Source organism: Pezoporus occidentalis, unplaced genomic scaffold (genome assembly GCF_034315485.1).
Source record: "Pezoporus occidentalis ecotype Australia unplaced genomic scaffold, CSIRO_AGI_Poc_V1 ctg217, whole genome shotgun sequence".
NCBI classification, from domain to species: domain Eukaryota; kingdom Metazoa; phylum Chordata; class Aves; order Psittaciformes; family Psittacidae; genus Pezoporus; species Pezoporus occidentalis.
Window position 1 is genome coordinate 110554 of NW_026914040.1, and position 26612 is coordinate 137165.

Sequence of the window (26612 nt, forward strand, 5' to 3'; positions counted from 1 at the left end):
AAAAGGTTTCCACAAAAGGGAGATCTCCATATTTGAGAATAGTTTTTAATTTTCCAGCTTGGAAAATTCCACACTATTTCTAATAAAGGCAGAAGTCTCATTCTACACACATCAGTAACCATTCAATCCTCATTCAAAAATGGACATGAGAAATGTAATCTTTACCCAGGTTTCACCGGTTTTGACCTCTGGGATGTAATATTAGAGATCAAGACAGATTAGCAGAGATGCAGAGCCAAATGTTGGGCTTTTTAAGCCCTTGACCATTGTTACATAAAAGAAGGCAAGATGGAAACTCACAATTGCTCCCAGGTACCGCCTACACTGCAAACTAACACCTTCTTAGCACTTGTAACAGAGGGAGCTTGAAAACACATCTTCCAGATTTGTTTTCATCCCACATCACAAGGGCTTCAATAACATAAGTAATTTCATTTTGAGTTTAAAATCTTATGGCATTTCACACGTGTCAAAATGAAAGTGTAAAACACAGCAAAAAAGTCACCTGTTCTGAAGTTCTGTTGGGGAAATCAAAGATCACCATTTACTGACATCATGCCTGTGCTCTTTAATATTTGTTATTATTGGTTTTAAAACACATGGACTCTGCAGTTGACAGCATCACAGAGGGGTTTTAAAGCTTACAAACACGCTACATTCAGTGAGCAGCAGTTTGTGCAACAGTCTTGTTTCAAAAGGCATTGCCCATATCTCTTTTTGGTGTGGTCTACACCAGGTCTTCACTGATAGCAGCTATCCTGGCTCCATCCATGCACTAGCTTTCACTTTCTGGAGATAGAAGCCCCATAGCAATTCTGAGCAGACTGAGAAGGATTATATGTAATATAGTATCCTAGTTATAGGACAAGTGGAAATGGCTTTAAAGCTGAAAGAGGGTAGACTGAGATGAGCTCTTAGGCAGAAGCTCTTCCCTGGGAGGGTGCTGAGGCGCTGGCACAGGGTGCCCAGAGAAGCTGTGGCTGCCCCATCCCTGGCAGTGTTCAAGGCCAGGTTGGACACAGGGGCTTGGAGCAAGCTGCTCTAGTGGAAGGGGTCCCTGCCCGTGGCAGGGGTTGGAACTGGATCAGATTTAAGAACCCTTCCAATCAAAACCATTCTATTATTCTATGATTCAATATCCAAGATATCAACTCTGAACAGGAAAGCTCAAACACTTCTGTGGCAGGGAAGTGCAGAAAGCAATTAATGCAGAATTAGAAGACAGACGAGATGCAGTGCCATTCTCTGAACAATTCAACTACCACCTCTTTTTAACCCAAGAACAACCATGCCACTTTACTTGTTTGACACTACATTATTCTCCCACTTATTTGTCCCCTTTAATGAAAAGGGCATCTCTTGCTCTTGTCTCAGTGGCAGACCAGGCTAAACTGGAGACATCAAGTTTCATTCCCACTTTGCAGAGAAACGTGAAAGGGATGCAAGGTTCAGACTGGAGCTAGAAATCAGCCTGCTGAGAACATGAGTTTTAGGGCTAGTCCCATTCCCAACACCAGCACCTTTCCATGTTAGCTCCTGCCGCATTTTGGTGCTAAAGTGGTAAAATAAAGGTTGTAAATAACGTTTCCTTTTCTGTTCCACCAGTCTGGTTACCTGTTCTTTGAGCAGGAGTGCCACCCTTTCAAAGAGCTGGTTCCCATCAATGGAGGTCAACGCGATGTAGAGGAAGAGGCCATAGAGCACCGGCTTTGGGATCCACTGGAGAGGGAAGGGGAGGAGCAGAAGGGAGAGGCCAACCAGGAAGTTTGCCACTAGACTTGTCAGCCGGGTCTCCTTCACACTCACAATCCTGGAAGCGAGAGAACAGGGATTAGGGGAATAGGATAATATTGCAGTATCCACATAAGATTATTGCTGGGGCTCACTGTGCATAGGTGCAGGACACGTGCCGCTCGGGAAAGGGAAACTCATCTCCACTGCACTGAGATCAGCACTTCTGGCCTCGTGCTGACACTGAGAAGGCAGAGCTCTGCTGGATCCAGGCCAGGCACTTAATCCACAGCTCAAACACAGCAGCTGGAAAAATGCCCAATTCCCCTTCTGCAAAGCTCCATGGACCCTATCCTGAACTGATTTGCCCTCTAAACTAATTCTGTTCAGCACACTGAAGAAAAGAAACACCAACAAAACCAAATTAAAACCCCCAACTAGTTAAGAATCCTTCTCTTGGGCAGTATTCCTTTCCTCAATTTACCCAGTGCATATGCAATTGGCTCCTATCCAGAAGAAAACTCATTGACTTCTACAGGAACTAATGAACCTCTTGTATAAAGAAGTCTGCATTTTATTGCCTGCGAGTCAGCATTTCTGATGTATATGAGCATCTCCTTGTTTATATGGAAGGGAATGCTGAGAGCACTATGGAGGGAGCTAGAAAGCCAATTCTGCTGTGGATAATAGCAGTTGCACTGCAAATTGCCTATTACCATGCAAAACATGTAATTAATTAATGCAAGTTTTCCATAGCTGGCAGAGCACAGATTGATTTTTGGGGGGTGGAGGAGTGGGGGCGATTGACAGGAAAGCAAGCAGCAACTTTCAGAGCCCACATGGGAGATGAGGGGAGGTTGCTCTGTTTTCTTTTCACTTCAGCTAAACCTGTGAGCATCTCCTCCTACTTTGAAGCAAATTACCAGAAACAACAGGAGGAAAGAAAAACCTCATCTTTTAAGACTACTTGTAAATAAAGAAAAGAGCTGGTTCCCATCAATAAATGTAGAGGAAGAGGAAGCACCGGCTTTGGGATCCACTGGAGAGGGATTCCTAACTTCTTCTGAGAAGATAAATCCACCCCTTCAGTGGATAAACTAGTGAGTAAATCCCCCTGTTACCAGGAGAAATGAATGTCCGTAGGCTGTTTTGGTGTCATCTAGTGGCCTCATTCCCTGAATGCAAGACTTCATATCCCAGATAACCCTATACCCAAAATATCCTGAGGATTAACACGAGAACCAGCCATGAGATCTATCAAAATACATTTCCTTCTATTACATATGTACTGCTGGGACTTCATAATCCCTTCTGGTTTAAAGAAGATTGCTTCTCAGTGATTTCTTTCAATATTAACTTTTTGAGTCTTGCTTATGAAAGTAAGGTCAGGTTGAACTTCAAATCCGTGAATACATTCAAGAGCATGATGAAGCTGTGGGGATGAAGGAGCCTTCCACACTTAGAAAGAAAGGGAAGGGTAACAGCCTAAGGCTCGCTCTCAGGATTTGGATAACATGGCAGAATTAACATGAGCTCAAGAGCAACAGATATCCCAAGCAGTACACAAAGTCCTGAGGACAAGGCTTGAATTTGTTGATGGGTAACAGAAGAGGTCACACATATTATCTAGTATTACCAAGAGAGGATGCACAGAAGAGCCACAGGAGGTGTTAACCTTTAAGTAACCTCTCCCCTGCCCTGACTAGGTTTAAATAGCAGAAACCACAGCTTTCCTCCTTCAAAACAGATTTCGTTCACATCCTCTTGCAAGTCCATGTCAAAGGGTCCCTGCCACTGCTTAAAGAAGCTGAGGGAGAGCAGAGCACTTGACTCTTATCTGCAGACTGCTCTTTCCAGCTCTGGAAGAACTGGGACATCACCTAGGTGGATATAGTTTGGCACCTTTTCCATTGTCTCTAGGGTCTGGATCACCCCAAGAAGAGAAGTCTCTGAGATGAGCAGAGCCAAGCAGCTTAAAGTGCAATAGCAAGTGCTAATTCAGAACAATTCGATAGCCTGATAAAGAGTGGTCAGACTACTTGAGAAGCTCATAGTGGTTCTGGTAGCTCTGAACTGGCCCAGTAAAGCAGGAGTGAAAGGATGCACCAACTGATTCAGCTTCACCCAGGTACAGCAAGAGTTTCCCTGGCTTCCAAATTGGGCAAGCTACAGAAGCAGTATTTCTGCTACTTCGGGCAAAGATCAAACCTGCTGCTGAAGATGCTCATGACCTGCAAGCATCAGTCTGAGCACACACATCTGCTAGGTTCAAAGTCACACAAGCTGAAGAGCTCAGGATCAAAATCAGATATGAAGCCACCCCATTTCAGTCAGATACAAGCCTGCAAGTACAGAACAGGTTGTAGTAGTAGCCCTTTAGTAATGGATTTCTGAAGTTCATGAAGTTTCGTACTGTGAACTCTTGGGATGCAGCAATCATGGCACTAAAGAGTGTTTGAGCACATATAAAATGTACTGCAACTACTACTGCCAGTTCCTGCTAGTGCCACTTAAAGTAGTTTGGAACTTCTCATCGGAACATAGCTAAAATTACCCATAATTGACCAAACTTGAGATGTTTAAAGCTGAAGTTCCAAGCCCCAAATTGGTCTTCTGCCAGTTCTAGCACGTTTCTTATTTCTAGGCTAAGGACATCACAGTCACATTAAGTCAACAGCAGAAACTCTGTAATTTGCATGTGTTCAGAATCTCTTTTAGCCTTCAGGAAACAGCTCCAGAAAGTCTGCTGCAATGGAAAAGAAGTAATTAATGGAAATTAAAAGAGCATAATCCAGGCTCATTTCCCCAGAATCCTTTAAATCTGGCTAGCACAGGATTAGCCATTCCTGACCTCCTCCATCTGAGCAGTGAGAGCCTATTTGCAGATTGGTACATGAAACTCGAGTGGTTACTCTACAGGGGAGCAGAAAACTTTGCTTTCATTGAGACAGGTCTTTATCCTTGTTTATATCATCATCCTCAATAAGAGCTTTGATTTGAGTGCAGGAAAGGAGCCTGCCAGGGGAGCCAGCACTGAAAGAACTCCTGATTTTCTAACTGAGCTTCAGTATATTTCTTTTTCAGCAGAACTGACTAGGAGAAAACAAAGCAGAAAGATGACAACATTGCTTAGAGCCTCCTGTTTATAGCTCGGTGCTTTGCAGAGAACAAAACCACTTCTGTCTCAAAGGGAGTTCAAGTAACTAGGAAATCCTTGTTCCCTCTTTCGCTCCCAATATCAGGCTCAAAGCACTCATTTGCCTAACAACTTACCTCCAGCAGAGAGAGAGCTGTACCATGAGAGAACATGCTTAGCGAGATGAAGGCATCCCTCTGCCCTTTTGGGATAACAACTGGAGCCGTACCTAGCTTAGCATGGCCAAAGAGGACTCTCTGACACTAGTTTTGGGCAGCTGGGTAAAAGAGGACAAGGACAGCAGGTAGACCTTAATTCAAGCTGGGAACTTGACTTTGCCAAGAAGCAGCCAGAATGCAGAATCAAGACAGTGGGTGGAAAAACAGGGAAATAGCTACCAGGTATTAAAGCTGACAATGGAAGAAACAGGAGGGAGGCTTAGTACAGGGATTTCAAAGTGTAAATTCTGCCTTTCACAAAGAAATGGAGATCAAAGATATCTTAGAGCGGATCAGGAAAAAAATTAGGCAGAAGCTCTTCCCTGTGAGGGTGCTGAGGTGCTGGCACAGGGTGCCCAGAGAAGCTGTGGCTGCCCCATCCCTGGCACTGTTCAAGGCCAGGCTGGAGCAAGCTGCTCTAGGGGAAGATGTCGGGGTTGGAACTGGATGAGCTTTAAGGTCCCTTCCAACACAAAGCAGTCTGGGATTCTATGATTAGGGACACAGGGATAAAGGGCACCCTACAGAACTCAAATTGCAAAGTTGTTGGGAGTTTTAAAATAAGGTTTAGCATTTATTCAAGCCAGATATAGCTGTGGGAACAAGTAGTACCAACACATACTACTGGGAATACAAGCCCATGGGACTGATCTCCCAGGAAAGGTCTGTAAAAGCATTGGAGGGAGCAGCAGGACAGCAATTTCCAGATGTGGAAGGTGAAATCTGTATGTCACTGACTCAAAAAGCAGCTGTGGCAGGTTGAGCTGGGCCAACTGACACAGAAAACAGCATGAAGGTGAGACTGAAATGAAAGAGACTGACCCACTCCATCCCCCAAAGTAAATGACCACTTAGCCTCACTTTTCATAAGTGGCAACTCTGAAAATGGAAACCAAGGCAGGATAATTAAAACTAATGGTATGTGAGTGGAAATTACCACTCCTGAGGTAAAAGCACTCAACTGTAAAATCCTGAGATCAAACAGACCAGATATTCCCTATTCTGAAGGAGGTTTCATGAGAAATGAGATATTTCATTTTACTACTTCTTTAAATAGGTCTCTGTTAAGAGTGTGTTGGACAACTCAGAACAGCCCAAAAGCTCATCTTAAATAGGAAGTCGTGACCTGGGCATGGCTTTGGAGTTGCTTTTGCTTAAAAGCAAGAGAATTTAAGAAGCATTTCGCATTCCCGGAACGTGGCGGGAGATGCTATGGGAGCTCTGAAACAATGCTGCATTTTTCCTACTCTTCGTAATAACCACCAGACAGGTTTCAGCCAATGAATCAGACTGGATTTTTTTCTGGTGGAGACATCTGGAAAGATCTGCCTAAAGCATCTCTCCTCAGCTTTCCACAAGGATAAACCTGAAAAAGGCCTTGGCTGACTCTTCCAGAGGACAATTTGCACTGCAGTGGGTGGAACCCCTGCAGACTGCATAAAGAGCATAAACCTCTGTCCTAAAACCAAGCACTTTGGTGAAGGAGGATGAAGCCAGGTCACAGATCACGCTGGCTGAGGTGGCTTCGTTTGGCACATCTCCCCCTTTACCTCCATATCTTGCAGGTTCTCAAGATGACAGCTAACTCCTCAGCCATGTAACCCACTATACCCAAAAGGATTAGGAAGCCACAAATAAACCCAAAGATATTCAAGACAGCTCCGTGGTTCCTACTTACGTCTCATAGATGTGTCCACTTTCAACCCTCTCCTCCACGTAAGCCAGGGCGCGGACGTGCATTGGGGAATGAGGGAAGGCAGCATGGATCCATGGAAGGCCGAAGACAGACAGCCCTGTGTTAATCAGCGCAACAAGCAGGAGGTCCCAGTGGTAAGCTGTTCCCTTCACCAACCTGAAACGAGGTTTTTGTTGACAGCAGTTACACCCAGTACAAGCTAACAGACTGCCCTTGCTGAACCTGAGCTGCAATGCTAAACACCAAAGTGCACTTCCATCCACCGAGTGATTTCACACCTCCTGCCTTACAGTCTGTGCTACATGAACACAAAACATAATAAAACTGGATAGCTTGCTCCCAAAGCAGTCATCTCCTGGAAAGAACAACACTGAGCAGAAAGGCAACCCACTCAAGTAACGGCCCATGAAGATTTTAACAGCATTTTGCCCCTATGCTTACTGCAGTCCACTCAAAATACACATCTATACTTGCTAGCAGAGTCCATGTAGGGAGTAGTTAGAAACCTGGGCATGGGCTGCCTAACTACTGATGCTGAAGTTTCCCCATCTGCCTTGTTTTTAACTCTGGTCTCCCTCCTTCCTGATGAGCAGAACATGTGCTGCAGTAATCGCCTCATTGTGTAATGTTACTGTATGATAAGGAAATGAGGCATGAATTCATTAAACTTCAGCTCCTCCTTTGTAGCCAAACAAGGAGATATGCTCCTAGCTTTGGTGAATACTGGGGAACCTCTGTTTTGTTTCTTAGAGGACAGAGGAAACTGGCAACCTTCATCATCGAGGAAGCTGACCTTCCCTTTGCAAGGACTACACAGAGAGCAGCTACTAGCACTGAACTCACATCTAGTTTAACCTTGCCTTTTTATGCAAGGTCTGCCCCTTTTCTCAATGTACCCATCTAGTACAACTCCTCAGATACTATAAGTTTAGAAAAAGGCTAGGGAAAGATTTAGCTCTCAGACTTTGACACCTCACTTAAAAGTCTATAGCCGTTTTTCTGCCTGGCCATCAGACCAGACAGCAGTTGGTACCCTCACACAAAGGATCAGCTGAATTGCTCTCCAGGCACCATCAATTGGAAAGGAACCACCATTTAGGTGTCTTAATGTCACCAAGCAAGCTCTGTTCAATATGTAAGCAGACACTCGGAGCCATCCAAAATGCTCCAAGACATGAGGTGCATGGAGCTAGTAGACATGACCCAGCACATGAAGATCTATGCCTAGTTCCTACCTCAAAAAGCAGTATAAGCCATTTTTTAGGCAGCAGAAATCTTGGGTGGGGTTTGGTTTTGAAACAAAAAGATTTGTCTCATTGGAAGTGCTCACCTCCATTGACTGAAGAGGCCATAGGGTGACTAGGTCAGGTAGATGTCTACATTGCAATACCTCAAGCTGGAAGGTGCTGGCAGGAAGGGTGGGATTGTAAACACACTTCCCGTGTTGGCTCACACTTTGAAAGCACTGCCCCTGCTCATGTGCTGCTTTCTCAGAGCAAAGGCATCTCCAGCATCCCCAGGGTTATCATTTGATTATCCCATCTGCCCTTTTCAGAGGGCTTTCTATGTACAAAGGCCACATCATTTTAGCCTCCTTGGGATGCAACCTGCTAGCACTGTGTAGTACACACCTGCTTTGACCAATGGATAAGGCTACATTGAGCCTGTCCAGCCCAACATGCAAAGATGCCTTATCCTAGATTACCTTCACATAGCCCATCCAGCCCAGTATTCCCTGGACTGTCCTACACCCTTGCTTTGATTATTAACAAAGCACATTAGTGTACTTCCAGGCAAGCATCGTCTTTTCCCTGTTCTTAATAGAGGAGGAAATCACTGCATTTATTAAGACACCAAGAAGTACATTCTCCATTTGGCTGGTATAGACAATAGTATTTTCATTATGTGATGGTACCACAAACAGAAGCTGTCAAGCCCTGTTGTTTCCATCTCTAAAAACCCATGCCCTGAATTCTCCTCAGTCCCATAACAAGGCATTATGAAAAACACTAGGAAAAACACTGAAGAATATTTTACATTCCTTAAAGATGCTTTAGTGGAAAAAAACCCACAAAAGTTTAGAAGAAACTCCTATCAGGAAATAGATGACCCAGTTACATTACAAATTTATGTAACGCTTTTAAACAGATACAATAAAGATGAGAGGAACAAAAATCAAGTGGTCACAGAAAACCAAATTAGTATAGCTGAATCTGAGCTTGTCTTCCCCCTGCTCGGTGTCAGTCTAGCTACAGCATGTAGAATATTAATGTAGGTTATGCAAAGAGAGAACCCTCCCACACATTCCATTAGCAAAAGAATCCTCTGAGACATGGTAGTTTCCCTGGAAAAGTCATACACGTTCATTCTTGGTATCATATCTGGTTGCAGCTGGCACAGAAACATCAGAGGGAATATTTTAATAGCGCAACAACTCAAGTTTGCACATAAATCAGACCTTTCAGATGTTAGACATACTGTGCTATTTCCACCTTCTCAGCTGGAGACTAACAGCTCCAAACACTTCTTTTTCTGATGCTCAGCTGCAGCATATCATGTTAAGACATTTATGCAGGTCATTGGCTTTCTCATTTTCAAAAAGTTCCCTGTAGTGCAAGAGCAGCGCAAGTTTTAGACTCCCTAGGTATCTGCAGACCTCAGACCATACAAAAGATCTCCATAACATTCACACATTGGCAAAGAAAAAGTATGCTGAAGTGTTGAGCTCACAGATGCTCTGTGGTTTTGACTTACTGCCACAGTATTGGGTATTGGGGATGGTGAGGAGTTAAGTAGTAGAGTTATCCTCATCTGTGACAACAGAAGTTCTGAAGAACAGATGTTCAAACAAGCTTTGGACAAGCAGTGCTGGGAAGAGGCTAAGTATATCCCTTCACAGAGGAGTACCAAAAGCATTACCTGTTCTCCGGTGCGTTTGTGAGTGACGCCACAATGTTCTGCTCTATAAAGAAGAGCATTGACAGGAGGAACCCTAGCCCCATGGCACTCATCACTGACCCAATGGACAGGGACTGGACTGGGGCGAGCACGAACAAGCTCTCAGATGGATTATAGTTGAATTTGGACACTGGAAAGAGGAGAGGAATGATGTTAGGAGGCAGCTTCTCATCCAACCATCCACATGGACTCAAGTAATGTTATACACATCATGAACTGTTGGGAACCAATGCAGCAAACCAGACATGATGGTCTGGCATGTGGGAGACAGAAGGCCATAGAAGACAGGCTCATCTGGCTGTTTTAGTTTATTTTTTTCCTCCATCCTCTTAGAACTTGGCTGCCATCCTGATTTGACAGATTACTGCTACTCCTAGTGAGGCATTACACACATTTGAGCAAAACAAAAGAGGGAAACTTGTTTTCCACAGATGCAAGGCATTTTTAGATTAGAAAACCTTATTTCTAACAACAGCATCGTCCTCCTGCTCAGTTAATCAACCGACAGAGGCATTTCAAAACTTCCTCATATCCAACAAGCTGTGCAAGGCATTTGAGTATGAAATGCCCCTACTTTCCTGTCATTGGAAGAAATCCATGACTAGGGATAAATCACACATGGCCACACATCATTTTACAATCCAACTGGATGGAATGGCCATCACAGAAAAAAAACAAAAGACATTTCTTATTTGTTTCCATACATTTCCTCACATCACCCACTCACGTCACCACAGGACAATGCAATTCCTGTCCCCATTATCGCTTCCTGATATGGAAAAGCTGATCTATTTGGCCAATGAATGGTGCCTCATATTTAGATTTCCTTGTGTTAACTTCAAACCGCGCAGATGCTCTGCACCATTTCACCTAAATTAGGAAAACGTAAACTGGAGACAAAGAGGACAGACTGGGATCATCAACTCTACGCCTGCATGACTGGCAACAACCCTTCCTGCCTGCTAATTACTCTTCCCTTTGTTCTTGGCCAGAAATTGTTGATCCTCTTTATTGTAAGAGATATGTACTTTAAACTACATTGACATGAAAAGGCACATTGGAATAATTTGTAGAAAAAAAACTTCATCCAGGCTCATTTGATTAAGGGGTTTGGATTAATTAAACCTAATACTGAGGAAATCTGAGCTCTTTGGGTGGTGCGAGGCACACACGGCAATTGTGAAGTTGGATGGAGTTGTATTTGCCATTTCTTTTGCTTAGCAAAACCTTCTTAGGATTTAATTTCTCTTTTTCATGTATCCCATTATTCCAGAGCATAAAAATATAACTTACTTTCAATTTCCTTGAAGATATAGGAACCCACAGCAGAGAAAGTCAGAACTGAAATCGGTAAGGCACAGTCGGATAGAATTTCCCGTACTCTGGCATGCAAATAAGGGCTGCAATTTAAAGACAAATAAAACCTTCCATCAACACCACACTGTAGGGACAATCATGCAATCCAGATAGCATTAATGCTCTAACAAGTGAAAATTCAGTCCAATCTTGCAATTCTAAAGAGATACTTGGAGTGAAAAATTAGTCTGCAAATCAGCTTTAAATCCTCTGGAATCTATAGCCTTTGAAGGTTGATGAATACATATGCAAAACCCATAAAGAAAGAAGAAACTAAGATGCAAGCTAGAAAATAAGTCCTCCAAACACCAATTTGTGTCTCATTTCCACTTTAGTTTAATTGCTTACTCAAGCATTTCAAATGAAGAGCTTTAAAGGCAATGGGAGTAAATCCCAAACTACAGCCAGGCATTTGACACCCAAGAGCACACTGAAGGTACATTTCCAGTAGACCTTCCAGTACCATCAGTGATTTTTGCTCTCCAAAATGATTCAATGCCTATTTTGAGGGAGTTACAGGAGTTCCAATATGAAATATATGGTTCACCCAAAGCTTTCTAACAAGTCACTTGTGACGCCAAACTAAATACGGAAGGACATTGTCCAGTGACTGAACATTTTGTTGTGCTGCAAACATTTTCCAGGTGGCCAGCCAAGTTCATGTCTGGCTTTGGCTTCCACCAGCACTAATGGAAGAGTTCCATCTGATTTTTCTGGGTTACATGATCTAAACCATTAGTGATTCCTCAACAGGTAATACGAGATAATCAGTAGTCTGAGCTCCAAGACTGAAGTAACTCACCTTTTCTTAAACTGATAGAGCGTATGACCAAGCCAAAGGGTACCCAGCATCAACATGAGACTAAGGACGGCAGTTTCACGTCCATAATGCACATCATGCGTGCCTGTTTGATTCTCTAGGGACATGGATCTGCTCACTGATGAATTCATCAAGAAGGTGGTATTGATGCCGAGGCTTGGAATAGCATCAGTTGGTGCTTTTTCCAAGTAACTTTCTCCTGTGCGCCCACTGTAGTAATATTTCTTAAAAACTGCACAAACAACCAACAGGCAAAGCATTAGGATACGTTTGTGACAATCAAAGCAAGTAAAATAAAGTGGTTCTTCCTTGCTTGATCATGCAGTATTAATGTTATGCTTCACCAGGTTTATAGCTCTACCCTCAAACCAGTGAAAAGAGATCATGAGTGCTGCTTCTCTTATTTTAACAGCTAAGAAGTCAAGCTGATCTAAAGCAACATGTTTGAACTGTAAGAACTTTCAGTGCTAATTATCAATGTGATTTTGTTCCTAGCACTGGAATCACTGCTCATGTATATATTTAACACTTACATTCAGCAGCCAGATAAACAAATTCCATCAGAATCTCTATAGAAATTAAGAGCAGCCAGGCTGCACAGATACTTCAATGGACCTCAAAATGTCCAGTAATTACTTTTGCCCCTGGGCTGGTCCAGATTTTAAAGGTAAGTGTTGATGGCATGCAAAACCTGGCAGAACATTTGAATTTACACTTCAAATGGAAATTGAGTTAGAGAGTACCCGAAGTAAACCTGTACAAGCGAAACACCCGTGAACACCTTTGGAACTACCCATAAATGTATTAGGTTAGCTCAGAAGCATTTATATAAGTAATTAACAGTTGAAAATGCACTCTTGCTTTTGAGCATTTAGGCAGCTGTGTTCCCATTTCTATAACATTGGCTAGCTCCCAGCATATAAATGTGGGTTTGAAGTGATTTCACCTCTTTGGGAAGCAAGACCTTGAGGTGCTTCGAGGAGCAAATAAAAGCAGAAGATGGAAGTTGGGTTTGGCATCCTTGGTGCTCCCATGATCAGACGGCAGCAGGCAGCACCCACTGCCCCCCGTACTAGTGGGAAGATACAGAAGGATGGAAACCACCACAACAGAGCACTGCAGCCTCTCTACCTTTCTCTCTTTAGTCAAAATACCCCTTGAACTTCACATAGAGAAACTCAATACTCTTGAGCCAAAAACACAACAATCTGTAGCTTAGGCTACAATATTCCTCATAACATTTCCCCCCAGCCCCAAATAACCACCAATTTTCTCACCTGCAGCAGGAAAAGCAGGCAAACCAAACTGGAATTCTAAATATTTGAAACCAAGAAAAACTTTACACATTCTTGCAAAGCTCAATTGGTATTTGAAACCACCTTGATTTTGGCTGAAGCACAGTTTACTGCTGGACTGGAGCTCACCCTAGTGTAAAATGCCCCCTGTTTAGCTATTTTGTGATTTTAACAGCAGTAATAATCTTTTTCTACCACCTTTATGTTTAAAAAGGAGTTCGGGCATTTGACAAGTGGATGGAGTCAATAGGGCATACAGCTCATGAGAAAAGAAACCCTGGTTGCTTCATATTCAATACTTCTGTATATGGATTTATAGATCATAGAAGGTTTACAGTTCAAGATTTAACTTTTCAATTTATTCTCAGTAGCAGAAATAAGGAGACCATTGCACTATTAAAGCATGAGAAAGGTTCCCCCAGCAAGGAGCAATGACAGCCTCAGTTAGCACTGAGTATTCCTGCATCATGTGCTGCGGAAGATATTTTGCTATCATTTCCTCCCTCCATCCTCGCAGCTGCATCCAGCCCAGCAGGACACCCACACCTGCTTTGCAAAGAGGTAAACTGAGGCACTGAGCAGTGCCATGTCCCATGTACCAGTACAGAACAGGTTGTTGGAGGATTTGTGGTTTCTGGCTCTAAACATGAAAGGACACTTTTGTCATAACAGAAGTGATTATGGCAGCATTTCCTGGGGATTAGCAGCTGGCCAGGGCTAACTGGCTGTTCACCATCTCAACTGACCTTAAGTGTTACTAAATCCTAACGACATATACAGTTACTGAGCATGTGATAAACCAACAGCATGTACAGCCCAGCAACTACGCAGGATGTATTTGCATTCCTCTGCATTTAGATTTGAACTAGAACGAATAAGAAACAAGTTACTTTGTTCTGGGTGTTGTGGATTTGCTCAATTTCCCAACACTTAGAATCATAGAATCAGCTAGGTTGGAAAAGACCTTTAAGATCACGTGGCTATAGTGCAATAATACATTTAGGGTTGAGCACATCTTTGGTGCCCTGCCTTCAGCCTGACTATACCTACACTCCCTCTCAGGCTGCAATTCAATTTGCACCCACCTCAAAACCAGATAGGATTGCTCCATTCAATCCTGGATACCAAGAAAGGAACTTTGACTTTACTCTTTAGTTAAAGCATCAAAAACATGCCAACATGGCTAGAGGAGGCCTTCATCCTGCACCACGGACCTGCTATAATGTGACTCCCGCAGATTTATAGCTTGTTTTTATAACAGAGATAAGTGAATCTGGTTGCCCACATTGAGAGAGAGCAGCAGAGCAGGTGGTTCCCTTGCTGAAACAGAGCCATGCTCAAGCCTAGCGTGTGCTCAAGTTCCCTCCAACAACATTAACTCGCTTTGTTTGCTTCAGCCAGTTCACCACTGTTTCCTGCAGAGTGCAGATGTCAAGATCAAACAAACACAGCTTCGGTGGCTGGGCCACGCGGCGAAAACAAAGTGTCACCAGGATAGCATGAATGCACATGGCTGGATTCCTCTGTATGGTATCCCATCCCTACCCCCTTCTTTCCTGCACATGTATGAGTACCTTGCAAAAAAATCAAGGCTATAAACAGACCGAGGAAAACATATCTGGGCAGGAGAAAGTGTCCTCTTGGCATTAAGGAAGCCCAAAGCTGCTGTCAGCTGGCTAGCCATAACCAGAACACATTGAACAGCATGGAGAAGGTTACCAGCTTTCTCTTTCTGCTTAACTGCTCAACTGAAGCTCCGAGTGGGAGGAGGAGGAGGCAGCAGCAGCAGCCATCACCTCCTGCTACAAAACAAGGAGTGAAGGATGACAGACAAGCATGCAGACATGGCCTGCACTGTTTTGTGTTTAAATATAAGCACTGAGGAGGTTAAGAATAGTCTGTGCCCGGCAGCATCAGTGCCCTCCATCTGAAGACACGGCAGGATCTGGGGTCCCATCTGCTGATGCACTGATAGTCCCAGATGCAGCTGAAGTCAGAGTGAGCTGGAAAATGGCTGGAGCATTGGTTTGATCTCATTACCATTGTTCCTACAAATTCAGCCCTTCCCAAATACAAGGGAGAATGGCACTAATTCACTAATTATACTAATTAGCCTCCAAAAGCCTCTCCTGTCCCTACTGCAGTATTCTTGTATTGAGCAAATACTCATGTATTACTTGCATGTTCCTGGAAGTCTGGCAGCTGAGATCAATGGATGCTTTCTGTACCTTTAACCTGCATTCCATGCCCCTGCTATGGGAAATCAGGTCTCTCCTACAGAAGCACTGTGAACATTTGCAGTTGCTCATTTATATAGAGTAGCTGAATGTTCTGTTCAGGAACACCTAAAAGCCACAGGGAGACTGTCCCATGCCTCCAGAACAGGGCACTAACAGTACACATTAAGCAAAGTTCACGGCTACACGGTGAGCAAGGAGAAAGCAAAGTATCCCAGAACAGCTTCTCCTTCACCAAGCTTTGTCTAAACCGGGTATATGAGAGATGCAGGTGTTCTGCAGAGTTAAAACCCCCTTCCTATTGCACAATCAAAGCACATATAAGCCAGATTAAGGACTCCTAATGAAGTGAGGAAGTATCTCACTTCAACTTGCTTTGCAGTGTCAAACTTGCTCTTTGAAGGTGTTCTCATTGCATGCAAGATACCATAATGAGCCAAGCCCAAGTATCTTGAAAACAAGCTCAGTGTGCTTAGGTACGTCCTGAAGGATTTCAAAGGATAGCCCAAGCTTGGCTATCCCTTAGGTCACAAAACCCAAGGAACGTAGACTTTGACAACTTCCCACTGGGATGCACAGAGAGATTGCCAACCACAGGGCATTTCTGCCAACATCTTCCACCTTCACAAACACATCCTGCCAATCCTGATGGGAAGAGAGGTACCAGAGAAATCTGTTACATCCCAGGGCTGCTCACCTAGAACTTAACAGAGGACCAAGCAACTGGAAGGGCAGGATAGCTTTAGGAGCGTACTGGAAAGCACTAAGTCCTCAAGCTGCCATTAAGGAAGGGTCTCACATTAGAATGGGCAATCTCAAGCCATATAGTTTTAATAATACGGTTAGGAAAGAGGTCTAGGTGCCCTGCACTTAAAATGGATCATTTTTTTTTGCCAGGACCAAAGAGACTCTCAAGAAAAGACTTCCAAAGTAACATTATTATGGTTTCTCCATTCAGTAAAAGTTAAGACATTAAATCCTATCTCAGCTAACTGAAATTAGATCTGATAGAAACCCTGAACATCCAGGTAAACTGCTGACAATGCGCTGTTTCAATCTCACACTGATTTAGCTTCCCCTCGGAGACCCTGAATGAACATGGAACAAGCAAACATCATGCATATTTGCAGCCTTGCATTTCTCTGACAAGGAAGCAAAGCAGAGATCTGCATTGAAAAACATTGTTGGAAAACTTACCTTTAATAATGCCTTTGAAGGCATCAAGCACAAATGTGATGGATATAAAAAGTGCAATTATTTCTTCTGTTGACCTGTGGAAAAAATCCCAGGCATTAATACAGCCATTAGCAGAGTCTGCATTCAACTCCATTCAAAGGAAAAATCAGCATATTCATGCATTTACATGAAATTATACCGATTTTAGTTAAACTCCAACTCGGGAAACAAAACCCAGTGAATCTTTTAAGCGCTTCTTTCAAGCTGGAACAATAAGCTGAAATGATACTAGCTTCATCTCGTAAAACACATTTTGCAGTCAGTTTGTAATTAAGGAGCTTGTGGAATGTATAATTTTTCCATTTGCTGAATAATCTGATCAAAATATGACTTCTTGAAAATAGCTACCTTTTAAAGAGTTTCATCAGAAGACTGAAATTAAAGAGGGAGTACATCACAAGGAAAAAGCTGTTCCACAGTCCAATCCAGGCATAGAAAGCACTGAAATCCAAGTTGTAGTCATCACAGATTCCTCGGATGACTGCAAAAGTGAAGCATTCACATGTCAGATTAAACTTCTGTTATTACCACCCTGTGATCACCATCTGCTTGATGGCAAAAAGCACCATTTTCAAGACTTCACCCCAATGGACTTATGGCAGATACTATTAAAGGCCTGTTCTTGCAAATCCAAGTGAACAGAGGATCAACCCAAATTGTTTTACTCTTCCCCACCCCTTTCCTCCACTAGAAATAGGAAGAACCACTTGGAAAACTATTCTCTGCTCAAAGCATCTTTCCTAGGGATTAAGGCCACAAAATCAGCCCTTGGAATTTGCTCTCACTGACGTTCCAGGATGTTGTTGATGAAGGTATCTCATACGTGTTTTTGCACCCTGTGTACTCAGCCACTGTGTTATGGACAAAACCTCATGTCTTAAACCTTTCAAGCTTATCATAGCCTCTGATTGTTCCTATAGATAGTGAGTTTGCTCCTTCACACCTCTGGCTCAGTAATATCAGCTTGCAACTGCAACTAGAAAGTTATTAACCACATCTTGAGAGACAAACTAACCCACCTCACCCTCCATAAAAACTACCAAACCAAACAACAAGAAACATTTTGTTTCAGGCTCTTAGCATCAAGTTTGTTAAAGGCAGCCACATAAGAAAACCATTAGATGAAAAATATTTCCTCCCTTAAGCATTTCTTTTCATTGCTTCATCTCACAAGTGTTTTTTTCTACACAAAATGATTCCTTTAGAAACCAATTTTAACTAAACCTGCATCAAATTTCTCCCCTTTCCCTCAGCACCAGAAGCATCCTTTTAACACTGATTTATTAAACAAAAGCAACTGAAGCTCTAACAGGATTGTAAAGCTCTTGCACAAAGTCCCATTCCATCAAACCCAATCACACCAGTCCCATGATGCACATGTTTAATAGACTTACCATTAATGTAGAGTGCTAAAGGAGCTGTAGTTAGGAGTACAACTAGAGGCTGCCCTGAAAAGAGTGCATAAAGCAGCCCTCCAATACACTGGCCAACGATTGTCTTCTGCACATCTACAAGCAAATAGGAAGGAAGGAAATAAACAGGGTTTTAAACCAACACCTCCTTGAGCAAAAAGCATTCATGAGGCAGAGAAGCCAACTGCTAATGAGTAAGAGTGATGTTCAGAGGGTACAGAGGTAAGGTTGTGAAAGCAAGAAGTGATCCTTTGCCAACAAACTTGAACCAGTAATTTAGGAGGCCATCAGGTTTCCAGATGTCAAACTGTGAATGCTGGGGTTTTTTATTTGATTTGGGGGTTTGGTTTCTTTTTTCCCCTCCTTTGTTTTGGTTTTTAGCACCTATTTTGAACAGCTATAAAAACTTAACCAGTGTTTGTGGAGGCCTTCAGGACAAGATTTCAACTAAGACTGCTATGGACTCTTAACAGCAGTATGAACTGCTTCAGGGCCACAACTGAGACAGAGCAAAGAATCATTTGCTACAGCAGCGGTTTGGATACTGGCAATCAGAATCAGATCAAAAACACAGGAGCTTGTACTAGGAAAAATGTGCAGATTACATAGTCATAAAGTGAGCATCATTTAAAAACACAGCAGCATGTATCTAAGTTCAGGTCAGATGATACTATCCAAAGTAGTGTTAATTTTATCTAGTCTTCCAAGAAATAGTTACAAACATACAATTAGAAAACCTTCAGTTATGGGTTTTTTTCAGTAAATAAAAACCATCACAACTTTTTGTGTCCAGCGCTACCCAGTTTGAATACACGGAATCCTATAACAGATGCACAAAACTGATAAACTTACCAATAACTCCTCTGGTATTTTCATCATTGAGTGACCCAAAAGCAATGGAAGGAAGGAGGCAGGCAAAATACAGAAAGATCATAGTTGTGATGTATTTCCCTATAGCTTTGTTGTTTCCAATAATACCTAGTGCAAACCATAACAAAAGTCAGGTTAGTACTGTCCATTTATAAAGCATTCAAACCCTACTCAAATCAGCCACATGTACCATAAGTTCTTTTCATGTTGAAAGGCAGATGTAGATATTCAGTCCATACTTAGCCTTAAACATATAGGTAGGTCTTTAACATTTGATTTTGTATAACCACGCTCTTTTGTTCATCTGGGACCAGAAGGAGAAGCACCAACATGCCACCAGTTTGCTTCAACTGGCATTCCTGGCATAATAAAAGCAGGAAATACTCAAAGCCTTTCATTCAGTTTTGCCAGCCCCAAAAGCTCGGAATAGGATCAAAGCAGAAACCGTAAGTTTAGTTTTTATAAACCCCCTATCTCAACCTTTTTAATACCAATTTTATAGGTATTCCAGTCTATGCCCCTAATGAATTTCATGATGATCGCTCATCTTCACAACTCACAACACCTTGGGCAGGAAAACATGAAGCACTTCATTTTCCCTTAGGCAGAAATCTGAGATTATAGGCTTGAAATCAATAATATGCTATGCTGAGCCAATTAGTGCTAGCAGACTTACAAAAACAAATAGCACAAGAGGTCAGGAATGTGTATGTTAAAGAGTTTTGTCCTTAGAAAAAAGAGCCTTTCTAAAAGAATGGCTTCTTTCTTCTCCATCCACTCACCCCCTCTCATCTCTATCGGAAAAAACACACTAGGCCAAAACAAAAGCAGCCAGAGAGAGAATTAAAGTGTCATAATATGAATTTAAGGGCCTCTGAAGTAGCTTCCCTTCCCTTTCCTGTTTTCAGGCTGATGCGCATCCCCCAGTGAGCTCATATCACACAAGAGAAAGGATAAGAGATGGCCACAGCTGATATTGCTTGAGGAGAACAGTTTTTCCACAGGACAGCCTCTTCAGAGGAAACCTTAAAGCAGCCTTGAAGCTGCTTGTGCCACCATCCTTGAGGGCGTTTCTGCTGCAAGACACTTGGACTAGATTGGAGTTGCCTAATTCCACTTTCTGGAAGCCTCTTTAGCAGTTAACTCTCACACAGGCATCTGCCTCTAAGCTCCCAAAAGTCCATCTCAGCTTCTGCAAGCATCAGCCCCTTGCCAAGAGAGCTACAAGCTGCTGAGTTGAGCCAGAGAAGGCAGGGCTTTGCATTAGAGGCTGTTGGTGCAACACAGAGAATCTGGACATTGTCACAGACTAGCTGCATCACTGGAATGAAATTTCAGTCAATGACTTTGGGATCTTATCTAACATCTGCTTTCTGCACCATTTGCTGTGCAGAGATAAGGAGAGGAGGAGGATGCAGAAACCAAAAATCAAAGATGATGAGTAATGAAAAGGCAGCCACATGAATAAAGGGACACCTTGCGATGGTTCCTGTTCACAGACCCGAGAGACAAAAAGAGGACTTTTGATGCTCCAGCAGCCTCAAAATAAAGGGCAGGGGCTGAAACTTGACAAGAGACATCTCAAGCATGCAAATATGAGCCTGACCTTCCAGGAGTCATAGGACCAGCTGTTTCCAGGCAGATTCCTTTCAGTTTACTATGAAGATTCAGAAACCACAGACCACATTCCTGACCACTCTTAGCAACCAAAGAGCCTGAAATCTACTTCTTGCAGATGAAGCTTTCTCATGTGATCTCAAGTCCAACAGATGTAGGCTCCTACCTCACACTCCCAAGTGCCCGAGACCTTGAGGGGAAAGGAAAGACTTGGCAGGGCAAACAGTGAACTGAGTGGCAGATTTATACGTAGAGATGGTCACATCCTTGTTCAGAGGACTCTGTACCGCTCCAGAATACTGCTTTTTGGACAAAGGAGACTTTCCAACATGAAAGGTCAGAGGCAACAATGCCTGAAAGCTTTGAAATCATTCAGAAGATGACAGGCAACTGGGACCAAAGAAACAACTAATAGTTAGCAAAAGAAAAGCTCATTTGCTGAGCAGAGAAAGGTACATAAATGATGAGGTGCTTTCTAAAAACACCTTTCAGGTAGATAAACCATAGTATGAGAGGGCTGAAGGAAGGAAGAAGAGCATCACAAAAGCTCGTGCATGGCTTTTAGTTTCAGGTTCTGTCCTTGCAAGGCAAGCAGCAGGAGTCCTTCCTGATCAAGGGGGTCCTTCTGCCACATCATGGCTGGATGCAAGACTTCCTGTACAAAGCAATACTTCCGTTAGACCATAATCAGTCAGATGAGATCCAAGGAGCAAAGAATCCCTCCTGGTGGGCAGCAAAATTCACTTCATAATGGAGACAATAATTGAACATCCCCTTTCGCAAACACGATTAATCACATAAATTACAGTTAAAACCATGGTGAAATACAGCCTCATTGTACAGATGCACCTGAAACAAGCACTAAAAATGCAGTGTTAACCACAATTTATCTTTTGCCTTTTTAAAGTCAACATCTGGCTAAACAGATTCAGGGTTTATTTGCAACCTAGGGACCGACATGACTTCAAGAAGGTGGGCTGCAGTATGATGGCATTTCATCTGCAGCAGGCTCGTAAAGCCATTGAATAACGTGTCACTCCAACTGCACAATCTAAATGTGTAGCAGAGAAATCAGCTCTGGGTCCAGCTGTGAAACTGGAGTAGCTGACTATTACAGAAGCAATCCCTTGAAATTAAGGTACATCTACACATTGAAATGGGAGGCAATTATGGGCATCAACATGACAGTTCTATTTCACTTGCTTCCATTTCTGAAACGTCGTAGTTTTTAAAAGACAAGGTTAGAGCTGCAGAGAAAACTGAAGCACTGCTGGCCTCACTTTGCTTCATCAATAAATTAACGACCAAGAGACTCAGAGATTGGGACTAGAGCTCCTTAATCTACTAATTGTACATTTACTGGAGCAAAATTGAGACAGATGAACATTCTACGTTATGTCTATTAACATTCCTTCCCAATTCTCTGAAATATCCAATGCAAAGCAAGTTTAATTACACTGATCAGCAGCACAGCAGTGAGGATGTGTCTATTCAAACCCTGATTTAAAAACATCACCTTTCAGTGCTAAAGCTCAGTAAGGATAGCTGTTCACAGGTTTTGAGCCATAAAAACTCAAAGCATTACAAACTTCTGCTAATGCCCTTAAGGTGGACTTTAACTTATGTTAATAGCTGCTGGTTTCTACCCAGTTTTCAGAAGATGAAGAGAAGATCAGTCTCCCCTGATGTCCTGCAAAGAGAAATCACAGTACAATTGAGACTAAGAACTGGAAAAGGAACTCCAGTCTTACTGATTTTGGAGCAGAGAAGTCAAGCATGTTCTCAGACCAGAGAGGTATGAACAAACAAATCAAGGGCTCAGCTTTTGTTTCTTATTTCTTTCAGCCCATTTGTCATAAAGCCTCTTGGAAGGAAACATCTGCAGACAAAACAAGATGTTTTTATGCATCTTTGATGTGTTCCCATTTGCCATGAACAAAGAGAGAGACTTCAAAAGTAACCCAGGTCATGATGACCCAGAGCAACCAACAAGTCTGTCTTCAACTGGCCAACTGAACTGTTACATTCGGGTTGCAAAGTGATGCAAGAGCTGCCCTATCATCTAACAGAGGGCAGCAGAGGCACTGAAGGGAAAAAGCCTATATGCAATCCCTTTGTTCTCCTTCCTCATTCAAGGATACGATCCAGCCAAACAAAGTAGTCAGTGCAATGAGGTGGGAGAGTCAGTGAAGGTTTGGCACATGCCACAGTCAATCCACAGCAGTTTAAGCTCTGTGCTATTGTAGACAACCAGTAAAACAAAACTTCCCTTTCACATCCCAGTTTTCCAGTGCCTTCAAGCCTTCCTTCTAAGCCTGCTCACATTACAGGGAGCTCTGAAGAGCTCCCCCTCCTGCAAACCATCACCATCAAATCCCAAGGATGCTGCCAGCAGATGCCTTACTTGCAGGAGCTGGTCAAGGACCCTCTGCAGGACCAAGGACAGGGAGGAATCCACATTTCCAGCTGAACCATTCACTCACCACATCCATGTGTGCTGAGGACACAGGTCCAGGAAAACAGAGGGAAGCAGAATAAATCTAAGCTCTCTTCTCTTCCCTTCACCCCTCTCCCCAAGAGGGGAAGGGATACAACAGAACACAGCATCAAAGCTCACCATAAGATTCTCAGGCACATCAAATTTCCCCTCTGGCACTCCAGGCACTCCATTCATAAGTGTTTATTCCTCCATGTTGTAGCAGGAAATACACACTGAAGAATAAATGTAGCGGCTTTAAGGGGCTTCGGGAAACTCAGAGCTGAGTCCAGGCAGAATTCCTTCCTCCATTCAAACCAGCCTCAATATTAAAACATTCAGGAAGCTCCTAGAGTTTTGACTAAGTTTTAAAGACTAATAATATCGATACACATGTTTTAAGCCTATTTGACAATATCAGAATGACATTTGGTACAAGTTTTTTTTAAGGCAGAATCCCATAAAGAAAGGTTGCAGTCATTAAGAGGAAACTACATGCCAAATGGTGTGAATCCTAAATTAAAAGGAAAATTATAGGTGTTCTTAGGTTCTGCACAGCCCAATTGTTCATCTTCAGATGCTCCCACTGGAAGAAACCTATTACAAGCCATACTTATCAATAAAAGTTCAGCGAACTCTTCCTTGATCCATTGCACATTCAACAGAATGCACAAGACTTCACAACCCAAAGCAAAGTTGACAAGTTCCTAATCTGCAGGTAAAAGAAATTAGAAAGATTTTTCTTTCCTCTCCCAAATCATGATGTAAGGATAATTTAACAGCCAGACTTGTGCAATGTGTGAAGACCACCAATCCCGCTAACATCCAACTGACCAAATAATTGCTGGCTCTACGAAAGCCTTCCTATTTATCACCCTGTTCATCTGTCTAACCCAAAACCCCAGGATGCTTCTCAGAGTGAGCATTTAGAGACTCCAACCATTGAGAAAGGCATTTTGTATTTTAGAGCTCTTTGATGGCGCATGTGTTGTTGTCTGGAGTGCAGACATTTGGATGGCTCAAATCCCCAACGTTCTGGTACGCTGCTGCTTTGAGATGGTCCAGGAATTTCACATTCCTGATCACCTTCAGTCTTGGTGGTTTATGCAGGTGCATTATGCTCCATCTGGTTTTCATTCCATGCTGCTCCTTAAAGAACTCATCCTAATTTCTGATTTTTGGGGAAGAAATGGCATATACTAACATATATGTTTCTGGAAAATATCCTCCTTTCTCCTCATCCTATTTGAAAGAGCACAACTGCTCCTAAGGTGGATAACTTCACATTTGAGCTCCAGTAGTTCTTGAGTTTCACTTGGATTGTTTTTGTACTTTCCTCTCTCCAGACATTGTATAACAAGGCTCTGACACTTTTAATCACATACCTGTATTTTATACCAAAATCAGCTTTCTGGAATGCTTGTAACGCTGGATTCTCACTATGACAGTGTTTTATCACTCAGGGCAGATGTACGATGGACCCAAGGGAACAATTATTTCAAGCTAGTCAATCCCAACACCTTGTTTATGCCAAGCCTGATCTGCTATGCACATCAGTTCATTGAAAGCTTGTGGAGCTGGATATAGCTGACAGGCAGCTTGCAGAGGTTAATTTGGATGCATAGAGAGCCAAAACATAAGCCCTGAAATGCATTTCCAAATTTGTTGACAGCCAAAGTTGGCCGCAGGACCATCATATGATGCTTTTGTGGTTGTGAACCTACTGTGCCTGGGACACCAACAGCCACAGCACATATGCGATGGGTCCCTACAAGGTGTTTCTGCAGCACTTCCCTTCTGAAGTGCTTCAATATCCCTTTATAATGAAAGGTTAGCACTACAAATCAACAGCCATAGAGATGAAGTGTCTTGAACCCACTCCAGAGGTCTCCAGATTAGCAGCATAAGTCCCCTGTCACATCTGGTGCCAATGATGCACATGCTATTCTGTTTTGTCAGACTCCCTGTCCCCCCCTTCCTCCTCAACATAGCCTCAAATCCCCCATGAATATAGTATTATCTTAACTTGAGACAGAGCCTGCCCTCCTATCACCCCAAGCCTCCTGAGAATAGTTTCATCCCAGCAATTACAAAGCACCTGGAGAAAGCATCCAGCACTCAACCACTGTGCTAAGCCAGCATCTCATCCCATTTCATTCTTTCCAGCACAGTGGATACCACTAACTGCAAAACACACTGTGGTGGATGAAGCATTCCTAGTCAACAAAGCTGGATCTCTGCAGGAAACAACTGCTTGGCAGCTCCCCCAGACACATGCATCTCCTTCAGCTGGGCAGCCATTACCCGATTCCTGTGTTTTCTCTGCTGGTGGTGACCATCCTTGTCAAAATGTGGTGAAGGACACACATCCATACCCTGCTCATGCTTGCTCTCAAGCTTAAGCAGCTGTGGAAGGTGGTCTTGCACTAGAAGACTTATCTACAAGATGGGGTTGAGGTATGCATCTTCTTTTCTTATGCCAACTCCAAGGGAGAGAGCCTTCAGCAGAGGTGCATGGGGGAAGGCTGGGACACTGCGTCTCAAGCTAAGAAGGATTTAAACAACAAGAAGGCGTCTGATAGAGCCCCAAGATTCTCCTTGCCAACACTCTTCATTTTATGGAAGCTTTCGGGGTTTGATACTTGAATATATTAACCAACTCTCTAATAAGCTATGAGAGCTGAACATGTTTTGATGTCAACCTGAGGCTCTATAATCATGGTTTGTCTTGAAAATTTTTCATAGCCTTTAAGAATCTCTGAAAGTGGAAGTTTGACAGCAAAAAAGGGAGAAAGTGACTCTTAAAACCAAACAAGGCCATTGTGGGAGCCAGATAAAGCCTGAAACCTGAGGCTCGGTATAAACACTCCTGTGATCTGGCTACAATAGACAAGCTATATCCCTGTTTTTAAAAGCACTGAGCTGAAGTTACTACAGCTCAGAAGTTGTTTAAGCATTCTCAACTCCCCCCACCATAATTGCTATTGATGCTGGCTTGCAAAGACAGCAGTAAGGGTCTATTAGCCCAGAGCTGAGTAATTAGGTTGCAATGAGTTGATTTGTGCCTACACAAGACAACAATCAATCCCTTTAATCGCTTCATTGCTTAATAAAAATTAAGATCCTCATCTACATACAGCCAGCATCTTCATTAAGGCAAGACTTCAAGACTCATCCATAGTGTGCCACGCTGCCTAGTCACAGGCTTTAGTCAAAAGATGCTGTTAAACAAGGAGTTAGAGAGGTATTACACGTATCAAAGAACACATTCAAGGCACACTGTAAACAGGACATCACATCACAAAAAATTCAAGATCGGGCCAATGCTTTCATAAACATTGGCCAACATACCATCAGTGAAGTCCAAAGCGTACACTGGAAATCTTCGTGCAATGTCATCAGAAATCCCCTTGCCAACATTGAGAAACTCATGCAACTAAAGAAAGGAAGGAAGTGCTGTGTCAGTTGAAAGGCTCATGTATTGTTAAAAGAGATTAACCTCCTTATTCAATACCGATAGGAGCAAAACTGGTCATTTTGAATAGGGCATTCAA

General features: G+C 42.8%; 1 protein-coding gene across 8 annotated transcripts in view; it reads right to left on the reverse strand.

Moving 5' to 3' along the window:
* Positions 1–26612, reverse strand: part of SLC4A11 (solute carrier family 4 member 11) — a 144474-nt gene that overhangs the window by 6566 nt on the left and 111296 nt on the right. For all 8 annotated transcript variants that reach the window (XM_062619971.1, XM_062619972.1, XM_062619970.1 and 5 more), the window contains 10 exons: positions 26410–26494; positions 18948–19073; positions 18078–18191; positions 17032–17164; positions 16645–16718; positions 11898–12147; positions 11033–11139; positions 9701–9869; positions 6764–6937; positions 1615–1810 (listed from right to left, as the gene is read on the reverse strand). In XM_062619971.1, the coding sequence (XP_062475955.1) occupies positions 1615–1810; positions 6764–6937; positions 9701–9869; positions 11033–11139; positions 11898–12147; positions 16645–16718; positions 17032–17164; positions 18078–18191; positions 18948–19073; positions 26410–26494 (1428 nt within the window). The remainder of the gene's footprint in view (positions 1–1614; positions 1811–6763; positions 6938–9700; positions 9870–11032; positions 11140–11897; positions 12148–16644; positions 16719–17031; positions 17165–18077; positions 18192–18947; positions 19074–26409; positions 26495–26612) is intronic.